This window comes from Oculina patagonica, chromosome 8 (assembly GCF_052425735.1).
Source record: "Oculina patagonica isolate OP01 chromosome 8, crgOcupat, whole genome shotgun sequence".
Taxonomy (NCBI): Eukaryota; Metazoa; Cnidaria; class Anthozoa; order Scleractinia; family Oculinidae; genus Oculina; species Oculina patagonica.
This window is the reverse complement of record NC_135765.1, coordinates 12,201,391-12,216,783: the sequence shown is the minus strand read 5'-3', so window position 1 is coordinate 12,216,783 and position 15,393 is coordinate 12,201,391. Positions and strand designations below refer to the sequence as shown.

The 15,393-nt window shown below is 39.3% G+C and overlaps 1 protein-coding gene across 2 annotated transcripts in view; it reads left to right on the top strand.

Moving 5' to 3' along the window:
- LOC144664339 (uncharacterized) overlaps window positions 1-14,692 on the top strand; it is a 52,744-nt gene extending 38,052 nt beyond the window's left edge. For both annotated transcript variants that reach the window (XM_078525436.1, XM_078525437.1), the window contains 4 exons: window positions 5,096-5,141; window positions 6,133-6,369; window positions 8,384-8,461; window positions 14,013-14,692. In XM_078525436.1, the coding sequence (XP_078381562.1) occupies window positions 5,096-5,141; window positions 6,133-6,369; window positions 8,384-8,461; window positions 14,013-14,206 (555 nt within the window). In that variant the 3' untranslated portion in view covers window positions 14,207-14,692. The remainder of the gene's footprint in view (window positions 1-5,095; window positions 5,142-6,132; window positions 6,370-8,383; window positions 8,462-14,012) is intronic.
- Window positions 14,693-15,393: the final 701 nt, after the last annotated feature.

Below are 15,393 nucleotides of genomic sequence, written 5' to 3'. Positions count from 1 at the left end.
ATGACATAACTTGCACATATAATAAACTACACTGAGTTTGTTTAATGAGAAATTAATTCAAAGTTCAAAACTTTTAAGGTGACTGATAACCTTTTCGGGTGCCTCTCGGAAAATGTTTCGTACGCGCGTCATTTTCGGTGAAACCATGGCTAACTATATATTTATTACACGACTAAGGCGGTCCGAGGGCCAATAACTGAATCAGCCAATCAGATTACTTAATTTCCGGTCCCCCGAGGGCCGATATTTTCCAAGTATCGGACCGGGTTTTGTCCCGAATGATCCCGCGCTAATTCCAGCGCGATTTAGCGCAAGTTTTTTGCAAGAGTTTTTTGGAGTTTTTATTGCTTTGAAAATGAAATGACCTTAAACACAGAAATAATTATAACTTCTTTTTAATAGCGCGCGGAAATGTTTTGCCGAACATTGTTTTACAGGACATCTACCGGGTAGCAATTCTCACTACACAAAGTTTCCAGTCGTGTAATAAATCTCTTATTAACCAAGCTTGCTCGGGACCGTAGTGGGCGAATATTGGCCCTCGGTCTTTTTTGTACGGACCTCGCTGCGCTCGATCCGTACTGTCAAGACCTCGGGCCAATATTCGCCCAGTACGGCCCTCGCGCGTGGTTAATAAGATATATATATTGAAAGGGTTATGAAATGTTGAAGTCAAATATATAAAAACCTTGGAATTTTTTAGCTTCGGTTTGGGCGCGCGAGCCTTCAACATTGAAACTGTCGATGTTCACTTCTAAAGCTGAATTACCGGTGGACTGTCCACAGCCTCTCGTTTTTTCAACGCAAAAAAGCAAACGAAGGGAGCGCGATCGTGCGGGGGGAGGAGCGTCCAGTTCTCTTGCAGTTCTCACCGCGCGCTCATCGATCAAAAAAAAAAAAAAACACGAAAAAATAGAGGGCTGTGGACAGTCTAAATTACCGGCCGCATCCGCGTTATCTCTTACATCAAAACAAACTGCACTATATCAATCAGCACTTGATAGGCTATCAAAGTGTGTCGGGCATTAAGGATCTTTCTATTGGTTTCGGAAAAAAAAGGCTCTGAAGTTGGCCAATAGGAAATTTTTCATTTTGCGTCACGCAAAAAGGTGTCACAGTAAAAATATTTTACATATTTTTAAAGGCCGACACCCTTTTGTGTACCAATATCCTACGATCATTTTGGCCAATTTCGTAAAAAGTAAAAATCCCACAAATCTACATACCCTATTAATTCATTTGAAGAGAGGTTATTCGTGGAAAATAAAACCCAAGTTTTCGGGCCGAAAATTTTTTACAAGTTTTCACACCTTGTCAATGCGGTTGTGAGTGCGGCTATGCTGCCGACCAATAAAAATTTAACATACAGCCCCCTGAAGCTGCTTGTTACAAAACAGTCTCAAATTCACTGGAAAAGATATTCGCGATCGCCGCTCGATCTGCAGCCATCGCATTTGTTTACCTGGTTTTAATGGGAAAAACAAAGTCGTGCGTGAGGCAAAGGGGTAAAGACAGGAAACCACAACTAGCCTGAGCGTTTTCTACTGTAGAAAACTTGAAGCGCATGTTTATCAATGCTATGAATTCACACGGATAGGATTACTATCGACTGATTACAGACTTCTCTGCTCGTTTGATGGTCGTTTTCTAAGAAATTTTGCCTCGCATATCTTCTCGCATGGACCACAAATAAAACGCAAACTCTTCGTGAATAAATTACGTAATGTGAGCATTCCTGCATGTATTTCACCGTCAAACCGCACAGGCGTTCCGAAGTGTTGACATCTTATAACGCCTTTGGTGATTAACTTTGTAGTCACGCAAAACCACAGGTAGCCCAAGCTCCTAAAGGAGCCGTCAACATATAGACCACATATGACATTGCGTAATAACGTTATTATAAGGGTTTGTATGGGAATTTACCGATCGTGAAAAATAATTCAAAATAGAGGAAAAATATCCAATAAAATCGACTTACCTATCCTCTTCTATGCATATGTTGTGTTTCTATGCCGTTTGGGGGCGATTTGAAGCCATTTCAGCGGGTTTTAGGTTCGCTGGTTTCCTCTCTATATATTATTGCCAACGAGACAGCCGAGCCAAGAGGCGAGGCTGTCGAGGCGGCAGAATCATAGAGCCGTGTGCGTATGAGTGTATAGGCAGAAAAAATCTTAAGTTCTGCGTAAGGGACTTTTTTTTTGACCATATTTGGGTGTAAGTAAACCCCATATTTGGGTTGTATTGTTCTTCCCAACTGGTTCCCAGTCTCTCACTCCTTGCTAGAGAGCAAATGACCAAAATGGCGTCCACGCGGCTCGCTGTTAAAATTTTCAATGTGGTCAGTCATCCCTTTACCGATAAATACACCTTTAGGGAATTATAAATCGAAAGAGAATACCCTACAGAATATTCGACCGCCGAAAAATGAACATCAAGGTCTTCAAAGCGATGAAATAATCTTTCGACTTTGGAGTCCTTTGATTTACGATCGAAGAGAGACATGAAAATCAAAAGCGGACTGTTGACTTCAAATAGAGTTTTCTTGACTTATGAGAATGCTGAAGTCGGGTAAATGCTTCCTTTTAGTGTTGGTTGTGTTTATAGTAATTGTTTGACCGATGATTCATTCCAAATCAAATACCGTTTATATTTTATTTGGCACGCATTTTCGCTCCGCGTAGGAATAACATCAATACAAAGCGACGCTCACTAAAATTACTGCATGTCATACACACAAGAAAGTCAAAAGTTTTTTGCTTCTAACGGCAAATGTAATGTTAACTTGAATAAAAATTTTGTCTCCAAATAATCCTGACCGTTCAAGTTTTGTTTTCTGTTCAAATTTTTCAAGTTTTGCGTAACTGAACATGACACTTCGCATGCGAGACTGAAATCTGACCCGTGCATTACTGTCTCTGATTACTGAAAATTATTTTTAAAAAAGCATCTTAGCAGTTTTGATTTTGGGATTTGATTTATAAGAAGTTCTTGAAATGCAACTATCAATATTGTGGACGGAAACATTTTAACCATCGCGTGTTGTATTTAACAAACAGTGAACCTCATTTAATAGTTAATTATTGCCTTCATTTTGTGACATTTTAATGTTGAAAAGAATTTAAAGATTTGTCAAGAGTTATCAATCTGTCAAACCCGTAGCCTGCGTAGCAGACATATGTGTACGTTTTTTAGTGTGTTTAAAAGAGTGCGCGATCGCTAGAATACACGCGCTGGAAACTACGGCGCCTGCTACGCAGGCTATCAAGCCTGTGTCGTTTATGAACACCAGAGAAATAGCACTTTTTTCGCATATTACCTAAAATACAATTTACCATATTTTGGACATTTCAAATATAGTTCTATCAAAAACCATTCAATATCTGTTCTTATGAACAAACATGAGTATTTCGCTCGTTGGCACTTACCGATAGGTACAACTAGTATATAGAGAGGAAACCAGCGAACCTAAAACCCGCTGAAATGGCTTCAAATCGCCCCCAAACGGCATAGAAACACAACATATGCATAGAAGAGGATAGGTAAGTCGATTTTATTGGATATTTTTCCTCTATTTTGAATTATTTTTCACGATCGGTAAATTCCCATACAAACCCTTATAATAACGTTATTACGCAATGTCATATGTGGTCTATATGTTGACGGCTCCTTTAGGAGCTTGGGCTACCTGTGGCAAAACAGAGAATTTGCAATAACTCTGAAAGAAAAATACGTTTTAATTTTTTTTCCTAGAAGAAAGCCAGTAGAGTGGGCCATCTTCTGGTATCTTTTTACAATTTTTTAAAATTCCACCCCGAAAAGGTTATCTGTAACCTTAATGTTCAACGTTTATATGTAATGTTTTTATTGTGGTGAACAGTCACAAAGACTGCCAAGTGTCGATTTTTGAATAAATGATTTCTCTTTCTATACATAATACATCCAGTGTCTGTGTTAATTTATAGACTGCTCTAGGCACATGTAACTTTTAACTTGTGCATTGAGTTTTATGTTGTCGTTACCTGCCAAACAATTTTATCCCTCAAAGATTTGTGAATAAGTGATTGGCTCTTTATCCGGTATTTGTTTGTTATAATTGATTCTAATGAGAGCACAGGGCACAGAGGAGTCAAGTTTGTCCGCAGTTCAAAATCTCTACCGTGCAAAACGACCTTCAAATGCCTTTCAAAGCGATCGTGTAAGCCGTATGTGATACAGCGCCGTCATGCGAGACTTGTTTACAGATGGTCTGGTCTGGTGATATCGTATTCGTACCCTCATGCGACATCCGCAGACAGCAATGTTTGTGGGCGTTACCAGACAGACCAGCTGTAAGAAAGAGAGCAAGGGACGAAAGCGATTTGAGGCGAAATTCCGATCCCACGTTCCTCGCTCAAAATCAAACGAAACGATCTCATTTTTGACATGTGGTTTAAGACTAGTATTCTCTCCCCATACGCTGTAAGAAAATCTTCAAACAAGTCGTTTAAGCTGTATTTTCTGGTGGCGGAAATGCGTCACGAGACATGTGATGTTGCAATACCGTAATGTGTTTCACAAGTAACTTAGCACTTTGAAGAGAAAACCTTGTTTTCCACTTTCAATTTCTTCGGATTGCGTTGTTCCTCGTCTGGTAAATTTCGCTTTTCCCGGAGAGCACTATTCATATTTTGAATCTTACCGCCGGTCGAAGGATCAGCTGTTGTTTTGAATTTCGGATAAGTAACGGTTGATTTCATCTGTCACAGCATGGATCTACACACGACTTCCGTTTCCGCCACCAGTATGCTTCGGGTGACATCGAGCCGATCACGTGGTATAATGTTTCGTCCCTTGTCTTTTTTTCTTCTCGGCACTTCGTGCCTCATCGAAAAAAAATCGTCGCCGATTTTTTCGCCCCAGGCGACCATTGTCAGAATACGATATCACCAGACGATCTGCAAACAAGTATCGCATGACGGTGTTTGTATCACGTACGCTTACACGATCGCTTTGAAGGTCGTTTTGCACAGTAGAGATTTTAAATCGCGGACAAACTTGACTCCTCTGTGCCTGTGATGAGAGATACAATCCTTTGTTATTTATATTGCTTCTATAGCTAACAGCTGATGAACATAATGGAAGATTTTTGGCTAATGTGGAAGGTAACATAGTTCGATAGTATTTTGTGCCTAGCTAGTTAAATGAGCAACAATTCATACAAACCCTTAAATTTCTTAATGGCTAATATAAAGACGAAGTCATGCACCACTTTTTCTCTCCAGAACAGTAAAAGCATCCGTGATCCGTTGTGATACAAGTGAAAACGTGTCGTGTGCACTTCCAGTGAACCAAGCAAACACTGAAAACGTAGATTTTTTCTCCTGCCTAGCAAGAACTTTTTCTTATGTACTCATTCACCTGTTTTGTAATATTTGTTTATTATTTTCTTAGTACAGTATTTTGTAGCCTAGCAACCCTGCAAATCAGATGTTGTCGAAAGAAAGAGGAGCAAGGCTCTTTTCTTTTTCGTTTAGTAAGCTTGAAGATTGTGAGAAAAGAAAAAAATACGTACACCCGGCGTATCCAATCGAACGTTCGGAAATCGAACCCAATCGAACACTAATCGTTCGATTGGGTTCGGTAATCGAACATAATCAAACTCACAATAAAATTTAGTCAATCGAACAAAATCGGACGTTCCATTCAAGTTACCGAACAGTCGACAATCGAACAAAATCGAACGTTCGATTACCGAACAGTCGGCATTCGAACTCAATCGAGCGTTTGATTACCGAACTCCTGTTTGTTTATATTGCGGACATTTTGTACAGTGCACTGTCCCCCTGATTAGTCCTGCGTGATTTTCTTATCAAGAGACGGATTCCGAACAAAATGTAATCGGATTGAGTTCGATTGTGTTCGATTAAGTTCGATTGGTTGGATTGGTTCGAAAATCGAACTCACAGCAAAATAAATGTTCGATTTTGTTCGATTACCGAACCCAATCGAACGATTGGGTTCGATTGATTTATGGTTCGATTTTGTTCGATTGGATACGCCGGGCGTACAATAATGCCACAACAAACTCTGGATGTTCTCTCCCAAAAAAATTATGTACTGATGTAGCTTTTATGAATTATCCTTTATTCGTAGCACGTCAAGAAATTGCTCTTCCTGGCGAGGTCGTGGAATCCCTTTTATCGCAGTCGTGTGATGCCAAAGAGGTTGTTCTTCAATTTAAAGAGAGTCTGCAGCCAGTCCAAGTCTCCCTGGAGCAGCCAAAGCCTGAGACCAAGACATTGATCCGTTGCTTAGCAAGGAAAGCGAAAGATTTAAACAGGCTTGATGTGTTCGAACATTTGAGAGAGATTACACCAGCTGGAACGACGGGTGAGTCAGCCATTTGCCCATCTTTTCCTTTTATAATTGTTTGTAGTCTGAATTGAGAAAAGAAAGCTATCACTAAGTACTAAACAACCACGTCAGTTTCACACAACGTAAATAAACATATTGCTTTTATAATTAACATTTCATGAGTTGCAGTGTCTGCTACTTAGACGTTTGTTAATTCAAAGTGAAGGTTTTTTTTTCTTTCATCATCATTATTTTATTTGCCACATAAGACGAATTATTTATTGAACAGTTTGGTAGGGCGAGGAGACCTCCAGGAAACCCCCTCGGTTATCAATATGTTTTATATTTAATATAAGCTGCAAATGTGCGGCTTGGTTAATTCGGTATCAATCATCTTTTTCTTAAAAGTAGGGAAGCTTGTTGAACAAGTGATAGATATTAAAAGAGAATTGCAAATTTTAGGACCTTGGTAGAGTATTGTAAACTACTTAAGATTTGTACGACAGTGATGTGGTCGACAGTAACAACTGGCTATTCTTGTGTCATAACTATGTACTTGACTGGAAACAAATTGCGCAACATTGGAGGCAACAATTGGTTATGACAATAAAATATGAATTTAGCTATTTGCAATGAATTGACCTGGACTAAGATGCCCAATTTAGCAAATAAGGGAGCAGAAAGTTCTCGATAGTCTGAGTTGGTAATAGCCCTCACAGCACTCTTTTGTAAATAAAACATTCTATTTAAGTTAGTCACATAATTATGTAGACGACCAGGCAGAATAACAGTAAGTGATATAAGGATATACAGTCAACTCTCTCTAAGACGGACACCGTCGGGACCGGCCCCAACTGTCCGTCTTAGAAAGGTGTCCGCCTTATAGAGAGTCAAGGTAATGTGACACCAGAAATTTTGAGATGATGAAGCTAAACAGCTATGCACAACGAATACACGTCTGTTTTAGTCGCTTACTTTAACAAAATCTATAAAGTGAAACAAAATAATATCAGAAATTCAACTCGTTTGTTCAATACAAACGGTAATACTGTAAGTACAAAACTACCTCTTTGGTGCCCATACACTTACGCAGAGAAGTAACACGTTATAGCGGATTGTTTTTGATAAGTTTGGTATTCTAAAGGCGTTGACTTAATATGCCATATGTCGATACCAAGTTTTGAAGAATTATTCACTAAGAAAATAACTTTTTGTGCGTGTCCGTTGGCGATTTCAAAGTGTCCGTTGTCCATCTTAGAGAGGTGTCCGTCTTACAGAGAGTTTTTTTTACAGTGAAATGACTGAAGAACGGCAGGGACCAGCACCATGCAGGTGTCCGTCTTATAGAGGTGTCCGTTAACAGAGAGTTGACTGTATATACATGAATGTGTAGTACAAAGTTAGCTTTGTATTAAAAGGTGAATAGTATCTCGATCTAGACCTGAATATTATATATACGAACTGACTTTGATATTTTTTTTAAATACAAAGCTTATACATGTAGGAGGTTTCCATGTAAAATGCTCATCGAAATGGGCATCATTTTCTTGTTTCAATGATTGGTCTGCAAAGTATAGAGAAAAAAAATTACCAAATTTTTTCTGCCTCGATTTGAAAATAATGTAAGTGTTGTTGTTGTTGTTTAATATTGACCTAGCTAAGGAATATAACACTTATCCAAACGTCAAGATTGCACAGTTCATCACTAAGCAACGGGGATCTGAGTGAACGTTTTTAGTAATACATTTTCTATAAACTGTGCTTAAGAATTTTAAATGGAGTAGAATCTGAAGGGCGAAATTCACATTTATTAAACGTTTTCCAATAACCAATGGCATTGTTATCTGACAACGTATCAAGAGGTTGCTTGTTCAGCATTGTTTTCGTCATGGTATGCAGTACCGCCTTCAACTATTCCTTCCTGATTCCCATCCCTTCCTGGGATGGATTGCATGTTGTGGTTTGCACCAGGGTCTTGCATCTGCGCATCTGGAAACAGTGACTGTTATTTATACCTCTAACGAGCATCACACCTTTTGCTTTTCCTTAGGTCCTCTGTTGCCTGAACACCTTGATGTCGGAAATATTCCTTTTTCCAAGGGAAGAGAACTTACAATTGACTTGAGTGGTATGTTTCATTTCTTGTTTATAACTAGCCTGCGCCGCAGACGAACAAAACCCGGTATAGTGCGTCTGCGAATGAACGCTCTCTTATTTTTTCGATTTTTAAAAGAGTACCATGCCTTTGCGTTTAAACCAATAACTCTCAAATTTGGCTAAGTTACTAATTTTTGGATGCTCTTTCAGATGACAGGGTTCATTTTTCAATTCAATCGATATTAAATATTCGTACCCAGTCCCCTGCTCGTTTCGAACATGGCTAATTGGTCGAGTGGATCTTGTGAAACCATAGTTACGCGTTCGATGAATACCAGATACCAATTACAGTAAAACGTTCTTGTCATATAATTTGTACATTTGCCGTTCTGTGGAATTGGTCATCCAATTTATTTCGCTTTTAACTTGTTTAGAAAGGACACTATATACTGTCAGCTGTATTATTTGGAGGCGTTTTAAGTTGAGTAGAGCCATAAGACTGTCGCTTTAATAGCAAATGTGTAGAGGTCATAGTCTGCACGGCTTTCCGTTTGTATATTTTGACACCTCTCTTTTAAATTTGTCATATGTAATTACTATTGCGGTTAGTCTTGAAACATTCTGGTCCTAAATTTTCCGTGGAGATGTCGGCCACTTGCATTCTGCATTTGTAATGCCGGGTTCGGCTGTTTATTGTGTTGCAAGGTGTGTTGCTTCTCTTCACGGATGACGGATGTTCGTTGTGTGACATTCTTTCACCACAAGACACACTGACAAGACAAATGTAGATTATTTAACATTTCTACCATGACCTTTTTGCTTGTCAGTTGTGTTTGCTTCTTGTCGTTATTGTTGTTTTATTTTTTTTTATCAGATAGTTCAAACCGGCTGCTTTTTTACCGCTTCAAACGCTTATTCTCGCCGATCTGTCGTGATTGCCATCAAGTTTATTTTGTATCTGTTTTCCATCAATAGCGTAACTATGATGTTACGAGATCCATTCGACCAATCACGGCGCATGAAAGAACGGCCCTATTCAAGAGCCAATCAGAGGTTATTATAGAAGTCCCTGGTAACACGCGGGGGGCCGGAACAAGCTTTTGTGCGTTAATTCGCAGATGCACTATACCAGGATTTTGTTCGTCTGCAACGCAGGCCAGTTTATAACAGGTGTCTGATAATGACTTGTGCAATATTATTTGTTTTGAATCACGTGGACTCGATAACCTTCAATCATTCCCTCCCGCCTAACTCACCATCCCTGGAGAAGGAGGGCATGATAATTATAGTTAGCATTAGCTGAAGCCCTTATAAATTTCAAGTATAATTCTCTGAGGGCAGAGCAGATAGCGTGTTTACGATGCGTAATTTGTTTACGTGAAGATGGTTTTGCGGTTTTCTCAACGGCTTTCGGGAAAAGTTGAATGTACCAAGCAATAGCCGATTCCCTCTATAGCGCGCGCCTGCAGGGAATCACGGTAGTTGTATTCATCAAACCATGCGCGAGACTCAGCAACGTGCATCATTGCTGAGGCTCGCGCATGGTTTGATGAATACAACTACCGTGATTCCCTGCAGGCGCGCGCTATAGAGGGAATCGGCTATTGCAAATGTATGGAATGTTTACAAAATGAAAGCGACGATACGAAAACGTCCTCGTCTGCGTAACAAAGGGACGGCAGCTCCTGCTAGTAAATTAATGTACTTCTTAAATTTTTTTTGCGAGCGCCATCTCACCCTGCTTCCAAACGCATTTTGATTTTAACACGGCGAAGTTTTTAAATTTAAAAGTTTAAAAGTTTTCATGCAGGGTGTACGTGTACAAATATCCTGCAGATGTTTATCTCGCATCGTAAAAATGCGAGGCCCAAAATACAAATAGTGGTTGACTTTCGTTGAATCCTGGTTGGCCCATACCAAGACATTTCGACGACACCTTAGTTTATTTTAATGAGGGGCTGGTTAAACAAAGTATCAGTGACAGTTATTGCATAAGTTATTAAATTAAAACTAAAAGACCATTTAGTGGGGGCTTTTGATGGCTTATAGTATTATTAAATATTTTTTGGTACTTTTGGTAAAAATACATGTAGCTTGACATTCACATTTTTTTGATAATGCTATCTAAAAACTCAGAGACTCAAAGGGTAGTGCAGAATGCAATATGGCCAATCAATTGACATTGTTATAATAACTTCGATTGAGAGTACATACAATGAGTTCACTTTTCAGTTTAAAGCGCTGTTTAATGTTTACTTGTAAGATGTTGAACGACCGATCGTGATACATTTCGATTTTGACATGAAGCAAATCACAAAATCATGTGACATCCCATATACAGGAGGATTTCCTTTAATAAAAGGTCACACACATGGCCGATCAATCGACGTTAAAATGCAGATGTTTAGTCAAGGAAGCTGGCTTTTTCCAGGTCATGCTCTTGCCACGGTCTGGTGGACACGTCACACGCTCACTCAAGCATGAAGCCGAGAAGCACGTAGTGTGAAGATTTCTTTCTTTAAAGCATGTTCGTACACTAAAGAGTTTCGCTTCCACCCGAAGCCCCTCTTAGGGACTGGTCAATAAGTATCAGGGGGGGTGGGCCGGAGCAATTGGAAAAGTGGTGGCTCAAAAATTTGTGACCCACCCCTTCCGTCTGGCTCAAAACCGACTAACCCACCCCTGACAGGGGGTTGAAAATTACATGACCCACCCCCTTTGCTGAAAAAAAATCAAGGGACCTATCATTTCTTTATCATCTGTTAGGGGTTGGAGATTTTTTATTTGACTTCAGCTTTTTAAGTAAAATTCCCTACATAGACATTTTCCCTGATGAACACTGCTGTTCCATGTACGTCTTTTTTCCGTTTCTTGACACACCAAAGAAGGATGAATTTATCACTTCTCATACTAGCCTTTTGTAAGTTTTCCACATATTTGTGTGTAAAGTCCATGGGCAAATTTAGACACAAACATATGCAAAAAAACTGAATCAGTATATGATATTAATTCATAATCAATTATATATTGAAGAGTTCATATTTTTATACAGAAATTAATAACATAAATAAAATACAACCACTGTCCATCATTCATATTTGCAAATTGTTTGAGAAATATATCTTATTAACCATGCGCGAGGGCCGTACTGGGCGAATATTAGCCCGAGGTCTTGACAGTACGGTCCCAAGCAAGCTTGGTTAATAAGAGATTTATTACACGACTAGAAACTTTGTGTAGTGGGAATTGCTACCCGGTAGATGTCGTGGAAAACAATGTGCGGCAGAACTTTTACGCTCGCTATTTATTTCTGTGTTTAAGGTCATTTCATTTTCAAAGCAATAAAAACTCCGAAAAAATATTGCAAAAAAATCTAGCAAAAATCTTGCGCTAAATCGCGAGGGAATTAGCGCGGGATCATCCGGGACAAAACCCGGTCTGATACTTGGAAAATATCGGCCCTCGCGGGACCGGAAATTAAGTAATCTGATTGACTGATTTAGTTATTAGCCCTCGGACCACCTTAGTTGTGTAATAAAAGAGTTTACTGGTATTTAAAGGCCTAAAGCCCAGCGTGAATCTATGCAGGTTGAAGAGAGTCAGGTAAAACTAATGATATGATTACAAGCCATCTAGGGGGTCAGGGGGTATGCTCCCCCGGGAAAATTTTATATTTGGGCCTTTTGAAATCGCTAGAAATTCATTTAAAACTGCTTTATACATGGAGAAATTTATCAATTTTATATACTGATGAATACAACTTTTCTTGGAACTATAACAGTTAAAAGTAAGTGAATAAATAAGATGACCCACCCCCTACGTGTAGATCAAAATTATATAACCCACCCCTTTTTGAGGGCTCAAAAACTGATGACCCACCCCCTTTCTGCTCCGGCCCCCCCCCCCCCCCCCTGTACTTATTGACCAGTCCCTTAGGCAGAGGTTTTACAAAATAATACGGAAGTTAGTCAACTGATGAAGAACAAATCAAAGGAAAGGAAGTGTCGGATGTAACATGATATTCTTGTTTTTCTCTTAGATCGCTGTGATGCCTTTACCACCGTTTGCATTGATACGCGATTTTTCAAATCGAATCGCCCGCGGAAACGTTTTCCAAAATTTTCGTCAATCAAAGTTTAAAAGGGTTTCTGACAACATTTCTCGCGAGCGATCACGAACTGGCGATAAATAAATTTTCTCCCGCGGCGAAAACCTCTTTAAACTGTTTTAAACAGGTGCAGATTAAACCATTTCAGTAGCTAAGTTGTCAAAAAGGGCTTTTTCTTGCTTAACCATCGGAATAAACATAAAAGGCACAGAACTTTCATGTTCAGCAAGCCGTGAACGTATCGCGACATTCTGTCTGCCACTGTCTCAACCGTCGACTTCGTATAAGATTAATTTTTCGTAAAGATCTGTGAACCGTTTACTTAATTTCGGTTCCCAAACTCAAAAGCCTTGAAATTGAAGGTCAAGTCTCGAAAAAATTTCTTTGCTGTGTTATAAAGTTGAATTTGACCAAATTTCTGTAGTCTTCTGTAGGCATAAAATTTACTGATCGTCGGTTAAACTTCAAGATCACTCGTGCGAAACTCACGGCGTCATTTTAAACTTTGATTGACGGAAATTTTGGAAACGTCTCCGCGGGCGATTTGATTTGAAAAATCGCGTATCATTGCAAACGGTGGTAAAGTCTAATGAAATTAACGCCACGGATTCTACAAGAATTCTACCGCATTGAAAAGCACACCACGTTAGGCTTTTATACAAAATTTCTAAACACGTCCCTGTTTTTTTAATTTTCATTACTTTGAATTTCAGTTTGATATTGAAACAGCAAACGAGATGTCAAAAACATGTAACATGATTCTTTTGTTTTTGTCTAAAAAGCATGAAGCCAAGAAGGACGTAGTGTGAAGATTTCTTTCAAGAAATGTCGGAACTGTCACGAAAGCATGTTTGAACACTAAATAGTTTTTATTCGCTTTTTCCACACAAAGTCACTCTCAGGCAGAGGTTTTACAAAATAATACGGCAGTTAGTTCAACCGATGAAGAACAAATCAATGGAAAGCAAGTGACGGATGTACGTAACTGATCGTCGGCTAAACTTCAAGATCACTCGTGCGAAACTCTCGGCGAAAAGCATTCCACGTTAGGCTTTACTTAGCTTGCGATTTTTACTTGGCTCCACGGAGCCTGCATAAAACCTACCGCAAAATACGCAATACACGCAATGTTGCTGGGAATTTAACGTAGACTAATCTGCGCATGCGTTTGGCACAAAGTGCTCTAGAAAGAACAGTACCACAAGGAGAGCAAAGGGTTTTCTGAAACAAATATATACCTTTGAAATCTTCATATAAAAGTTACGTAGATACGTTCCACGTTTTACCTGGGGCGTGATTGTTCTGGGGCGTACGGTCAGGTGCTCTCCACCCCCTACCCCCTCCACAAGGAATAATTAATTAATTGACTATTAAAGTTTACACCTTAGCGCGTTAGGGCGGGGCGCCCGAAAGCCCCAACAAACCATCACAATAGTGCAATATATTCTGCACTAAAAAGGACGATTTGTCTTAGGTGGTGACGAGTGGAAGGTGGTTGCCGAGGGACTGGGCTTGTCCCCACGAGAGATTCGTTTCCTTGACAAGAGAACCCTGAACCCAATTGATGCTGCGCTGGCTTTCATTGCCAAGCAGCGCTTAGTAACTGTTGGCGAGCTGTACGACTTGTTGTGCAAAAGTGGGTATCCAGTACTAGCTGACCTTCTGTGAAAAGGACGCGATTGGTATTCGTTTTACTTGTGGTTGGTACTTTAGCGTGATGAGAACTTCGTAAATTGTCGGACAGTAGCTTATGGTTCAGTTTAAAACGCAAGTTAGAGAGAGTCCATTGTTTTGTCCTGATATAAAACCACTGCAGCAAGTTTATTCATAACCTTTAAAAAATCCTCCAGCTAGCTTAGTGACTAAAGGAGAGTTTATAAAAATGTGGTGATAGGTTTTAAACACCGTATCTTTATAGTTGTGGTTTAATGTTTTACTTGGTATTTATTTGCTGTTCTTTGCCTGTTATTGAGATGCACTTACTGGGCACACTGTTACTGAAAGGGGCAGTTCAGACAGTTCTGTTATCTAAGGTATTTCAATATGCGCATCCTCTTTTATTGAAACTGCAAAGAGAAGAAAGCTTTGATATTAGACGTATAAATCATCTAGAACTAGATGCAAGATATTTTGGCGTGTTTTTGACAAATTACATCGTGCATTAACTTAGAAATTGACTCCAACTAAATATTTTTGTAGTTAACATAGTTTTATCGATATATTTTAGGCAAAGTGTTTGTAGAAACGAAATTTCATAGTTTTGCGTAAATTATACCAAAGGTGTTGCTGTTTAATATTAGTGTTCCATATTTGGTTACAGTCAGTTATAATACCGATACATTTTATTTCCCCTCGAGCGGAGTTATGTTCGTGTGCTGTTTTCCCCGCTCTTAAAAATTGTGGTAGCCATACACATTCTGTCATTTTACCAAACCACATCCTGCTTTTGACAAGGAAAGTAGTGTTTGCGGTTCAGAGGAATTGAAATATCAAGTATACGAAATCCTTTATCCATCGCTTCCGTCGATAGTTTATAAGGAACTCTTTGTAGATTTATGTGGACTGAAAGGCGAAAAATGTTAAATCATCGTACAGTAGATAATTCCAGGCAGAAATAAGTCATCGTGATCAACACATTTTAACATTTTTTTATCAAACATTTACAAAAAAGATGGAACATATATTTTTATAAATGCGTGTCAAATAAGTTAAGCCTTTCTCTACTGGCAAAACGGAGTCGCAAGTAGACGCAGGTTCTGCTGAGGGCTTCCGTGCATCTGCGTTAACTTGCAATGACTGGAGTTCACTTTGGTCGGATTGACTGAATTTGCACCCAAATCGGCGTAAGTTTTCAC